Raw genomic sequence first — 12,979 nt, forward strand, 5'->3', positions numbered from 1 at the left:
GCCTCCAGGTGGGACCTGGAGATCCCCTGGAATGATAGATCCGACTCCAGACGACAGAGATCAGTTCTGAAGAAAATGGATGCTTTGGAGGGTGGACTCTATGGCTGAGGCTCACCCCAAAATCTTCAGGAGTTTTCCAGCCTGGATCTGGGAACCCTACACCCTCACCCTAGCCAGAACATATAGGAGGGGGGGTCAGATTCTGGATTTTAGGGGGACCCCCCTTTTTAACCCTTTCCTCAGGTCATGCTCCGTTTGCAAGTACTTGGATAACTCCTCTTCTCTGGGGCAATTCCAGCCTAGGCCGGGCCATGAAGGATTAAAAAGGGCAGGGCTTCCCCCCCTTCTTCCCCACTGATGTCTCTTGCCCCCCCCCAAGTGCCCAAGGCTCCAAAAGACACCTCTCACACGTACACCCCCATGGCAACTTGGTGTTGTGCCAGTTGAGAGCCAGTTTGGTGTAGTGGTTAGGAGCGGCGGACTCTAATCTGGGAGAACTGGGTTCGATTCCCTACTCCTCCACATGCAGCCAGCTGGGTGACCTTGGGTCAGTCACAGTTCTCTCAGAGCTCTCTCAGCTCCACCTACCTCACAGGGTGTCTGTTGAGGGGAGAGGAAGGGAAGGCAGTTGTAAGCTGTTTTGACTCTCCTTTGGGTAGTGAACAGCGGAGTATAAAACCAACTCTTCTCTCCTTCTTCTTCTTCAGTTTAATCTCAAGCGGGAAGAGGCACGGACCACGGGGGTTCTATACCCTCCCTCCAGCAGGTACTCTTGGTAATGGGGATTTTATTGGGGGTGCATGAAGGTGTGGGGGAGGGAGAGATGTCAGAGCTGGAGAACAGCTAGATTTGAATCCAGTACCAGTATCTTTGAGACCAGCAAAATCTTTGGGGTTTAAGCTTCGTCAGATACAAGGCAGAATGGAGATCCCCAGGTCCTTATATCGCAAGGCTGAAGGAGGGAGAGGTGTTGTAGAGAAATGAGCCAGGAGGCAAAGGTACAGTGTACAATGTAATCGGTTTGACCAGGGCAGGGGAGAAATGCGTCCCGTCATTTTATTTATTTACTTATTTGATTTGATTTATACCCTGCCCTCCCTGTGGAAGCAGGCTCAGGGCGGCTTACAAGAATAACATAAATACCTATAACAAAGATAAAACCATTTAAAAACAGTTTAAATCATAAGGTGCTAGCGATTGTAACGAATACATTAAGGATGGCGGCAGTGGTTACTTTATTCTTTGGTTCTCGATCTTTGCCGAACGTATACGACTGGCACAGGCTGTAATGGTGGAGTCGGGCATATCTTTAATAGTGATGTAGGTAATGATGATGGCGATGGTGGTGGTGGCGGCTCCCTAGTCGAAGGCCTGGTGGAAGAGCTCCGTCTTGCAGGCCATGTGGAACTGTAACAGGTCCCGCAGGGCCCTGATCTCCTCTGGGAGCTCATTCCACCAGTACGGAGCCGCCACCGAGAACGCCCTGGCCCTGGTTGTTGCCACTCTGACGTCTTTAGGGCCTGGGAGAGTCAATCGATGTTGTGACCCTGAACGTAGTACTTGCTGGGGTACATATGGGGGAAGGTGGTCCTTCAGGTATGTCGGTCCCTGACCATATAGGGCTTTAAAGGTAAGAACTAGCACCTTGAAGCGAACTCGGAAGGCTATCGGCAGCCAGTGCAATGCCTTGAGCACAGGCTGGATGTGCTCCTGCATAGGCACAGAAGTGCAGCAAATCTCTACCCCTGGAGATTTACTAAATCAGCCCTGGATGCAATGAGGTACAGCAGACTTGTTACCAGGGGAAAGGGGTGCAAGCTTTCAAGTTATGCGGAAGCCTTCACCTGGACGGGAAAGGAGTCCGCTGTAGAGACACTTCTAAGTGACGGAGGGCTAAGCTGTTTCGCAAGGTGGTGTGGGAGCACGAAAGTGCATTATCTCCTTGGTGTCGATCCATGTTTTTAATGGGCTTTAAGTGGAAAACAAATGTTTTAGCGATTAGTCTGTGATGTGGCTAATGGCCTTTGCATTTCCGACCATCTTGGCTTCTTGCAAGAGCTGCGGGCGTCTCTTCAGTTTCCTTCTACCATATCTCACTCGTGTACTGAGTTCCAGCGGGAAGGGGAGAGGGGGAGATCGACTGGATCCTGCAGCAGAACCTGCCAGAGGTTGACAGGATCAAGGATCTGGCCACCGCGAAGCGCCTTTGGTGACCTCCGTGAGTGAGCTGTATGGACAGGGTTGCCAACCTCCAGCTGGAGCCTGGAGACCTTCCAGAATCACAACTGATATCCAGACGACAGAGATCAGTTCCCCTGGAGAAAAACTGTTATTTTGGAGGGTGGACGATTTGGCATTGTACCCCCCCACCAGTTTGAGAGCCAGTTTGGTGTAGTGGTTAAGTGCGTGGACTCTAATCTGGGAGAACCGGGTTTGATTCCCCACTCCTCCACTTGCACCTGGCTGGATGACCTTGGGCAAGCCATAACTCTGGCACAGCTGTTCTTGAAAAAGAGCAGTTTCTGTCAAGAGTTCTCCCAGCCCCACCTACCTCACAGGGTGTCTGTTGTGGGGAGGGGAAGGGAAAGGAGTTTGTAAGCCGCTCTGAGACACCTTTGGGCGGTGAAGGGCGGGGTATAAATCCAATCTCCTCCTCCTCCTCCTCCTCCTTCTCCTCCTCTTCTTCTTCTTCTTCTTCTTCTTCTTCTTCTTCTTTTTCTTCTTCTTCTTCTTCTTCACCGTGGTCCATCCTTTCCTCAAACCTTCCCCAGGCTTAACCCCCCAAATTTCCAGGAACTTCCCTGCCTGGAGTTGGCAACTCTACCAGGCCGGAATGTCTCTGTGTACATTTCCTGGCTTGCCCTGGAAGTCAGATGACTTGCGTGTGAATCACCTCCTTCTGGGTTTTATTTTTAAAAAAGCTATCCATAGCTCCCCCACCAGCCTGCCTCTAATCCTTCGGAGTCTATTTTAATGGTGCCGACCTATTTTAATCAGTTTAATCAACGGATTTGGCAGAAACCAGCCTAATCTATACATCTGCGTGCTTTCATCTCCTCTAATCTCCTTGCATATTGGATTTAATGCCTCTGATCCCTTTTAGCTGTCCACCGGCCCACCTAATCTCATTTGCACATATGCATATTTTTAATCTGTCTTTTGTTCCTGAAGACAGATGCGGCGTTTGCATTCGCTGCAGATTCAGAGGATGGCACCCAACATAAAAGAAGACAGCAGGTCTGATTCACTTTCAGGAAAGGCGGGGTGGGAAACCGCTCAGATCTCCGTCTCTCCTGAGACTCCCAACGGAGGCTTTTTCCCAGGCAAATCGATTTAAACGTGAGCGTCAATCTTTACTCTGCTCAGTTAAACTAACAGATTAAATGAGTCCAACAACCCCTTTGGGTTGATTAAAAGGACGGGAATGCTTTAAAACTGTGAGTTTTAAAAAGTTTTAAACAACATTGAGAGCCAGTGTGAGGTCGTGGATGGAGTGGCAGGCGAGGACCCCGGGTGACCTGGGTTTGTGATGCACAAACCTGTGCCCTGTGTGACCCCTTGGCCGAATTGGAATCACACAGTCGGAGTCCAACGAGTTAGATGAATCTGTTTATTGCAATGAAAACAGGGAATACAGGGGCTGAGCACCTTAGCACTTCAGCGATTCCAAGCCGTATTCTGCCATGACCAGGAAGGGCAGAAGGTCTTATACCCCAACTGACATCGCATATAGTTTACACATTAAAGGATCTCTAATTGGAGCCCAGCAGGTAACATCATAGAAGCATCACTTGACTCCGTGCGTCTCTTATTGGTGTCAGTAATTACGCTTCCTTGTCTGGTCTCCAGAACAATGCAAAACACTGACGAACAACGGGACCCTTTCTGGCCTTGCTGAAGTCAACCTCCTGCCCCCCTTTTGGAGAGCTGGCTGATAAGGGCTGTGATTCACATTAAACTTAGCTCTTGGCAGGTTTCCTGGTACCAGCTGTTTTGAGAACACTTCCAGAGCTAACCGTCCTTCTTCCATCCGGGCTAAATACCAAAATCTGAATTTACTATGGTTAAACTCTTGTGAGGGCGCAGTGACAGCTGTCAGCATATAAACATGTCAGAGGAAATGTCAGAACTCACATTCAGAACTCACAGTCATTTCCCCCTTGTCCCACATTTGGATGGCTCACTGGGTGACCTTGGCCTCATCACAAGCCGTTCCTACCTCATAAGGTTGTTGTGATAGAAAGGAGGAAGGGAGAACATAAGAACATAAGAGAAGCCATACTGGCCTAGGGATACCATTCTGCAGATGGGGGCAGGGGTTCCCCTGCTTTCATGGGCTCCAGCCCGCCACCGGCCAGCTGGAGGAAATTCCCCCCATCCCCGACTCTGTGTGCGATGCACTGATGTGACCCGGAAGTGATGTCAGCATGTCAGTGCCATTGGGGGTGACACTCTGCTTTTTGGGCAAAACTCTATGGTTTGAGTCCATTTTTACCATAGAGTTTGGCCCCAAAAGAAGAGCATCACCCCCAGCATTGCCGATGTGCTGATGTCACTTCCTGACCCGCCCTGGCAACCCTATATCCCCCAGGGGAGCCAAAACCCCAGAAGCCCTCCCACTGTGGCCCCACCAAGCACCAAGAAGACAGAACATCCCTGCCCCAGACATAGTGTTCCATCTATACCTTGTGGTTCATATCCACTGATGGACCTCTGCTCCACATGTTTATCCAGTCCCCTCTTGAAGTTGTCTATGCTTGTAGCTGCCACCACTTCCTGTGGCAGTGAATTCCATGGGTTGCTTACCCTTTGGGTGAAGAAGTCCTTCCTTTTATCTGTTCTAAACCGATTGGTCATCAATTTCATTGAGTGCCCACGAATTCTTGTATTGTGCGAAAGGGAGAAAAGTACTTCTTTCTCTACCTGCTCTATCCCACGCATACTTTTGTAAACCTCTATTATGTCACCCCTCAGTTGTCGTTTCTCCAAGCCAGAGCCCTAACCTCCTTCACCTTTCTTCATAGGAAAGGTGTTCCATCCCATTAATAATTTTAGTTGCCCTTTTTTTTGCTCTTTTTCCAGTGCTATAATATCTTTTTTGAGGTGCAGTGACCAGAAATGTATGCAGTATTTCAAATGAGGCCGTACCATAGATTTATACAGGGGCATTATGATACTGGCCGATTTGTTTTCAGTTCCCTTATTAATAATCCCCAGAATAGCATTTGCCTTTTTTTTTCTGCAGTCGCACACTGAACACTGTTCTAAAGCTGCTCTGAGTCCCAGCTGGGGAGAAATGCAGGATATAAATAAATGTGTTGTGATTTTCGTAGGCAGATTTCACGGTTGGGAGGGGGATGCTTAAAATTGCAAGTTTTCAAAGTTTTAAAACATGAACATCATAATTTTTGTGGACAGATTTTTGGATGTAAGGAAGCCCAAATAATCGGCATATTTCATTCAATATTTTGACACCCCCTGCCCTCAAAAATGTGTTAATTGTAACAAGGTAATCAAGTGTGTTCTGGCCTGTGAAAACCTGCCACAGTACGTGTGTTAGTGTTTAGGGTGTTACAATGATCTTCCTCTTTTTAAAAAATGTAATAATACCTGTAATTAGCCATAGTGGAACAACAGAATGTAATTTTTCATGTAATGTAATAATGTAAAAAAATGTAATAATGCCCATAATTAACCATAGTGGAGCAATAGAATGTAATTTTGCATATTTTCATGCAAATTCAAAACTGAACATTTCCCCCTGCTAACTCACCAGCTGTGAAACGGGGAGATTCTCAGAACGTTGCTTTCTTGGAAAGGCACCAATTTCTGTACAAAATCGACAAGACGGTATCGGCTTTCCGCAAAAGGTTAACGCCAATAAAGCAGTACAGAGCAGTAACCACAAGGTGGCAGCGGTGGATCAGTAAGGAGTGTGGCCACTAGCCAAGTTACTGTCAAAAAAGTGGGGCAAAATGCTAATTTTGGACCAAACGGAACTTTCGCCATTGTTCCCTTACATTTGGTGCTTCGGGGCGGAAATGCTGAGTCACATGGAGAGAGAGAATCAGCTAATAATAGTATAGCAGGGCTCTTGTCCCAAAGGGAGGGTTGCAAACTGTATCCAAACGTAAACTTTGCCACGGGATCAGATTGGGAGTTTCTCCCGTCGGACCAGCATCCTGTTTCTGATGGGGGACAGCCAGTGTTCCACACAGCGGCACCAGAGCCTCTTTGTGCATCTGCGGGTTGTGGTATTCAGGAGCCACAAGCCCACGAGAAATCAGCGGGGTGGGGATAAAGGATTGGGCAAACTTCCCCTGGAGACCAAGCCGTACAAGGAAAGGCTGAGGGACTTGGGAATGTTTAGTCTGGAGAAGAGGAGGTTGAGGAGGGACATGATCGCTCTTCGTATCTGAAGGGCTGTCACTTGGAGGAGGGCAGGGAGCTGTTCCTGTTGGAAGCAGAAGAGAGGACGCGCAATAATGGGTTTACATTAAGGGCAGGAAAGTTGTTGTTGATCAGTCGCACAGTCGAGTCCGACTCTTCGCGACCCCATGGACAAGATCTCGCCAGGCCCTCCTGTCTTCCGCCGTCCTCTGAAGTTTGCTCCATTTCATGTTCGTTGCATCTATGACACTGTCTATGACAGGAAAGTACTGGCTGGATATTAGGAAACAGCTCTTTTACAATCAGAGTTGTGCAACAGTGGAGTCAGCTACCTCTGGAGGTGGCAAGGTCCCCCTCCCTGGCAGTCTTTAAGCAGTGGCCGGACAAACACTTGTCAGGGATGCTCTAGGCCAGTGGTGGCGAACCTATGGCACGGGTGCCAAGAGGTGGCACTCAGAGCCCTCTCTGCGGGCACGCGTGCCATCGCCCCAGCCAGGCCCCGACTATCATTAAAGTGTTGAATTCTCTGCCTAATAATTTTACGTAAATGAAAGCATTTGGGATCGCTTTCCTTACTTTGGATCGTCTTAAGTTAATGTATGAGTTGTTTTTTTCTAAAGTAAAACCTCCGTATTCAGGTTAAATTGCCGTGTTGGCACTTTGCGATCAATAAGTGGGTTTTGGGTCGCAGTTTGGGCACGCGGTCTCTAAAAGGTTCGCCATCACTGCTCTAAGCTGATCCTGCAATGAGCCGGGGGTTGGAGTAGACGGCCTGTAGGGCCCCTCCCAACTCTGGGATTCAAGGATTCCCCTCCCCTGACCCAGGTCTCCTAAAAGCTCCTGGCGGTCTGAGCAGGCCATCTCCACATCTCCATTCCCCCCCCCCCCACCCGTTTCCCACAGTCCTAAACGTGTGCACTGAACGTGTTCGGCTCTCACCAGGCTGGGGTCAATCGGGGGCAGTGCTGATTTCTTCTTTTAATTTGCAAGCAAATGTTTCAAGGGTAGATTTGAGTCCAGTCGCCCCTTAGAGACCAAAGAGATTTTCAGGCTACGCTTTCGAGATATCCGACGAAAGGAGCTTGGACTCTTGGAAAGTCTGTGTACTGAAAATCTTTTTGGTCTCTTAAGGTGCTGCTGGATTGGAATGTCGCTCTTCTACTGCAGACTTAAGATGGCTACCCTTTAAAGATATTTTTGGCATATCTAGGTATGCAGACACTGTGCCTGTGGTTGGGCCCCTTTCTCTTTCTTAATGCCTTTAGAAGAAATGGGGCCCTGCAAGGATTATAGAGCTGGATAGGTAGGGAATAAGAAGAGCCCTGCTGGATCAGACCAGTGAGGGTCCATCTAGTCCAGCACCCTGTCTCACACAGTGGCCAACCAGTTCCTCTGGAGGGCCAACAACAGGGCAGAGAGGCCGAGACCTTCCCCTGATAAGAACATCAAAAGGGCCCTGCTGGATCAGACCAGTGAGGGTCCATCTAGTCCAGCACCCTGTCTCACACAGTGGCCAACCAGTTCCTCTGGAGGGCCGACAACAGGGCATAGAGGCTGAAGCCTTCCCCTGATGTTGACTCCTAGCTCTGGGATTCAGGGGTTTAGTACCTCTGAATGTGGAGGTTCCCCTCAGTCACCGTGGCTACTAGTCATCAATATCCTCCATGATTCTATCTTATCCTCTTTTCAAAGCTGTTTATTCCTGTGGCCATCACTACATCCTCTGGCGGCGAATCCCACCTTTTAATCACTCTCTGCGTAAAGTTGTATTTCCTTTTGTCCGTCCTGAACCTACTGCCCATCAGCTATAAGCTACAAACTGTTTGGAATTCTCACACATATGCGGATGAGTATCAACCTCTCTGCCCCCTTACCTAGGTGGGCCGGGCTAGTCTGAGCTCATCAGATCTCAGAAGCTAAGCAGGGCTGGCCCAGATCTGTGCTTGGATGGGAGACCACCAAGGAAGTCCAGGGTTCCCCTGTGAGGCAGGCAATGGCCAACCACCTCTGTTCCATGGGGTTGCCAGGAGTTCGCTGTGACTTGTTGGCACTTGCCACCCCCATCAGGTAGAGCCCTGCGCCCTTGTCTGTGGGTTTGGCTAGGTTGCTTGCTTTCCTCAGTGACCTGAACTCCCCATACAGTCAATGAATCCCATTCCCTCTGAACTGTTGCCAACCTCCAGGTGGTGGCTGGAGATCTCCGGGGAGGAAACGGCCACTTCGGAAGGTGCACTACGACATTATAACCCATGGAAGTCCCTCCCCTCCCCAAACCCCACCTTCCTCAGGCTCCGCCTCCAAAATCTCCAGGCATTTCCCAACCCGGAGCTGGCAACCCTGCTCTGAACATGGATGTTGTGCTGCGTACTCATGTTTCTAGCCATCGACAGGCCTACGTCCCTCTACAAACACACACACACACACACACACACGGAAGAGCTTGCTGTATGACGGTCTTTATTCTACGTTTTGGGAGGGGTGCTGATATACAGAGCGAGGGAAGTCAGGGCAGGTCTCTCCAGCGCCTTTGACGTATGGAGAGAGGGGGGAAGACAGGGGCAGGCGATCCTCCAAGGAGTTACTCCTCATTCAGACCTTTCTGCAAAGGAACAGAGAGAGAGAGAGAGAAGGATGGAGTCAGTGAGCGAAAGCTGGAATGGGGGCAGTGTTCCCTCTAAGCTGAGTTAGTGTGAGCTAGTTCACAGTTCTCGAGCCTCCGGCTCACACATTTCTGTCTCCGCTCAGGAAGGAGGGCTCCAGAGCAAACTGATTTTTGCGGTAGCCAAATCTCTCGCGCGCCACTTTAATGCCGGTAGCTCACAAAGCGGAATTTTTGCTCACCGGACTCCACAGCTTAGAGGGAACGTCGAACGGGGGTCCCCCCCCCACCCTTCTTGAGGTTGTGGGGCTCCCTTGGGGTTTTGAGAGGGGGTGGTGAGCGCCACCCCCCAAAAAAAGGCTTCTACAGGAAAGGGAGCCCAACCCCAAACGGCTACCTCAGGAAGCAGAGCCGAACAGAAGACCCCCCCTCTTCTCACACCTCCTGAGAGGAAAGAAATCTCCTCAAGGAAGAACGGAACCACACACTGACTGAGGAAAGCCCAGTCGCTTACCAATCCTCCTCATCCTCCAGCGGGGAACTCTTTCATTTGAATAAGAGGTGCCAGTCACAAGCAGTGTTCCCTCTAAGCTGAGTTCGTGTGAGCTAGCTCACAGTTTTTTAGCCTCTGGCTCACAGATTTTTGTCTTAGCTCAGGAAGGAGGGCTTCAGAGCAAACTAATTCATGCAGCCGCCAAATCGCTCGCTCACAACTTTAATGCCAGGAGCTCACCAAGTAGAATTTTTTCTCACAGGACTCCACAGCTTAGAGGGAGCCTTGGTCACAAGTCCCACGGCCCCACCCCACTTTCTGAAATGCTCGGCAGGCATCGAGCGAAGTACTGACAGTCGTCATGGTGCCCCCCGGGCACTGCGCTGGGGAACCGGGGACAGAAAGGACCGGAGTGTGTCTGGGATGAAGGAGGAGGGGGGCCCCCCATCCTTTTCTCACCTTTGCCCCGATATCGCGGCTCTTGACCCTCAGCTTGTTGACCTGGGACTCAGCGATGTCGGCCCTCTCCTCGGCCTCGTCCAGCTCGTGCTGAACCTTCCGGAACTTGGCCAGGTTGGAGTTGGCCTGCTCCTCCTGGGGGGGGGGGAAGAGAACGGGAAGCAAAGGGGGTGGGGTATATTCAACCCAACTGGCTGTCTCTGTGGATGGGGCGAAAGGGTCCGGAGAGGTCCTTTGGGGCATGGAGGTAAACATGCAAGAGACCACCGTTGTCTTCCTAATTTTAGGTATGTGCAGGCCGATGAGGGAAATCCCAGGCGGATAAGATATTAACCGGGAAGTGCTTCCTAGGGCTGCTAAATAGGCCTGCCAACAGTTTGGGAAATTCCTGAGGATGGAGGGTTGGGTGGGGAGAGAACCCAGCAAGGCGCAAAGCCATAGAGTCCCTCCCTCTCAAACAGCCCTCTGTCTAAAGATCAGCTGTGACGCCCGGACATCTGCAGGCCCCACCTTGAAGTTGGCAACCCTATAGCCCAGAGGTGCTTATCTCCCCCTTGTTGGATACCACCTGAATAGCCTGGGATAGATGCTGAGGAGAGGCCCTTCTTGTATCTGAGGGCCAGGTTATTCTGTGTTGCCCGGGATGCAAGGGAGGTGGTGGTGGTGGGTGGGACATACAAAGAGTAGTAGTCAAAGTGCAGGACTTGAAGCACGGAAACCGGGACTTCGATTCAAAACCGTGGAAGTTCTTTGGGTCAGTCACTGTCTCTCAGTCTAGTTCACCTCACAGGATTGTTGTGAGGGGGGGGGAGTGTTCTGAACTCCTTGGAAAAGTGGGGTAGGAGAAGAAGGAGAAGAGGCTGGATTTATACCCCGCCCTTCACTACCTGAAGGAGTCTCAGGGCGGCTCACAATCTCCTTTCCCTTCCCCTCCCCACAACAGACACCCTGTCAGGGAGGTGGGGCTGAGAGAGCTCTCTCGAGGACTGCCCTTGAGAGAACAGCTCTGAGAGAACTTGTGACTGGCCCAAGGTCATACCAGCAGCTGCATGTGGAGGAGTGGGGGATCAAACCCGGTCCTCCCAGATTAGAGTCTGCACTCCTAACCACTACACCAGACAGGCTCTCCACACCAAACTTGGTATAAACGGATCATAGGGTTGGATCCAAACAGCTTTTCCATTCGTGAAAAAGGGAGAAAAGAACCCCTACAAAAGGCTGTATCGGGGTCCACAGCAGCCCCACAAGCATTTCTCCTTTGGGATGGGGAGGCGTGAGTTAGTAGAAGAATTGGGCAAGAGTGAACTGAAGAGCGAGCTGGATCCGACCCATAATTAAGGAGGGACCGTCTGGCCACTCACCGCCTCTTCTTCCGATCTTCCTCCGTCTATAACACCAGAGAAAGGGAATCAGGTTCTCAGTCTGGTTGAGCTAAAACACCGACTCGCAGAGTCCCATTTCTTTTTCGCCGCTGTAGATCCCAGACCCCTGGCCAGGGCTGACGGCTCCAGCTTAGGAAATTCCAAGAGATTTGGGGGCACAGCCTGGGAAGGCTGGAATTGGGGCAGGGAGGGAGCTCAGCGGGAATGTAGCGCCCCAGAGCCCACCCTCCAAAGCTTCCATTTCCTACAAGGGCAAGGAACTCTGTCATCTCCCAGTGTCCGCCCTCCAAAGTTCCATTTCCTCCAAGGGCAAGGAATTCTGTCATCTGGAGATCAGCCGTGATACTGGGAGATCTCTCGGCCCTAGAGATCTAGTCTCTTTTGACATTGTATTATTCTATGGGTATTTAGCACACATCCAGGGGACATTTCCTGCAGGCGCGCACAGGAACGGAGCTCCGGCAGTAAAGAGCCCAGGGGGCGGGCACATGCAACAAGCCCCACCCCCTGCTCCCAGCAGCCCTCAGGCAGGGCAAGAAGCAGCCAGGTAGGTTGCAGAGCCCCCCTGGCTCCCCGGCCCAAAACAGTCCAGTGGCACCTTTGAGACCAAGTTTTATTCAGGTACAAGCTCTCCCTCCTCTGCGAGGACAGATCTGCACGTTTCCCCCCACCCCCAATAGCTAGGAATCCAAAACAGTCCAGTGGAGCCTGAGCGGTGGGTGCTGCCTTCTGACACACTTCCGGTGATGTCAGGGGGTATGGCGTATGCTAATGAGTTATGCTAATGAGCTCCTGCACCTCTTTTTCTACGAAATGACCCCTGCACACATCTGTATATATTTTTTCATGCCAGATTGCCTGCCTGGAGGTTGGCAACCCAACCTCTGCCCTCCAAAGCTGGAGCTGTTGTAAATTATGCAAACGGAGGAGAAGACCGTTGGAGTTGTTGAAGAGGTTTTAAAGGACACCGATGACATCCAGAAATCAAGCGGAATAATGTTATAATGTTAGTGGAAACCCCGCTTTTCTAATCTGGAAGAGGGCCAGGGGGGCAGGGGTGGGGAGAAGAACGCCACGCCGAGCTTGTATTTTCTAGCACATTTCTTTGTCGCATTTGCTTTGAACACAGTTCATAAAGACTGTAAACCAGACGTCTGTTTTCTGCAGCCTTTGATTTATGATCATGTATCTAATAATCAAGACCTGAGTGCGCCGCATGACAGAGTGAGCTCCCGTCTCTAGTTCCAGCTCCTGCCAACCTAGCAGTTTGAAAGCAAGAAATTGCAAGTAGATAAATAGGTACCGCTTCGGTGGGAAGGAACGTCTGTTTTCTGCAGCCTTTGATTTATGATCATGTATCTAATAATCAAGACCTGAGTGCGCCGCATGACAGAGTGAGCTCCCGTCTCTAGTTCCAGCTCCTGCCAACCTAGCAGTTTGAAAGCAAGAAATTGCAAGTAGATAAATAGGTACCGCTTCGGAACAGCACCGGCTCTTCGGCTTTGAAACGGAGATGAGCACCGCAACCCTAGAGTCGGACTCGACTGGCTTTCGAGCAAGGGAACCTTTACCTTTTTATCTAATATCCAGGGATGGCCTCCCCACCCCCTCACCCCGATCAGATAAAAAGGAAATTTTCAAGAGGGGGCTGCATCG

General features: G+C 50.6%; 1 protein-coding gene across 1 annotated transcript in view; it reads right to left on the reverse strand.

Moving 5' to 3' along the window:
* Positions 1-1,230: 1,230 nt before the first annotated feature.
* Positions 1,231-12,979, reverse strand: part of LOC107107576 (myosin-7-like) — a 64,478-nt gene continuing 52,729 nt past the window's right edge. Inside the window, exons 34-35 of the mRNA XM_015407884.1 lie at positions 9,942-10,076; positions 1,231-1,359 (exon numbers count right to left, since the gene is read on the reverse strand). Coding sequence (XP_015263370.1) covers positions 1,231-1,359; positions 9,942-10,076 — 264 coding nt within the window. The remainder of the gene's footprint in view (positions 1,360-9,941; positions 10,077-12,979) is intronic.

This window comes from Gekko japonicus, unplaced genomic scaffold, assembly GCF_001447785.1.
Source record: "Gekko japonicus isolate JY-2015 unplaced genomic scaffold, Gekko_japonicus_V1.1 scaffold4320, whole genome shotgun sequence".
NCBI classification, from domain to species: Eukaryota; Metazoa; Chordata; class Lepidosauria; order Squamata; family Gekkonidae; genus Gekko; species Gekko japonicus.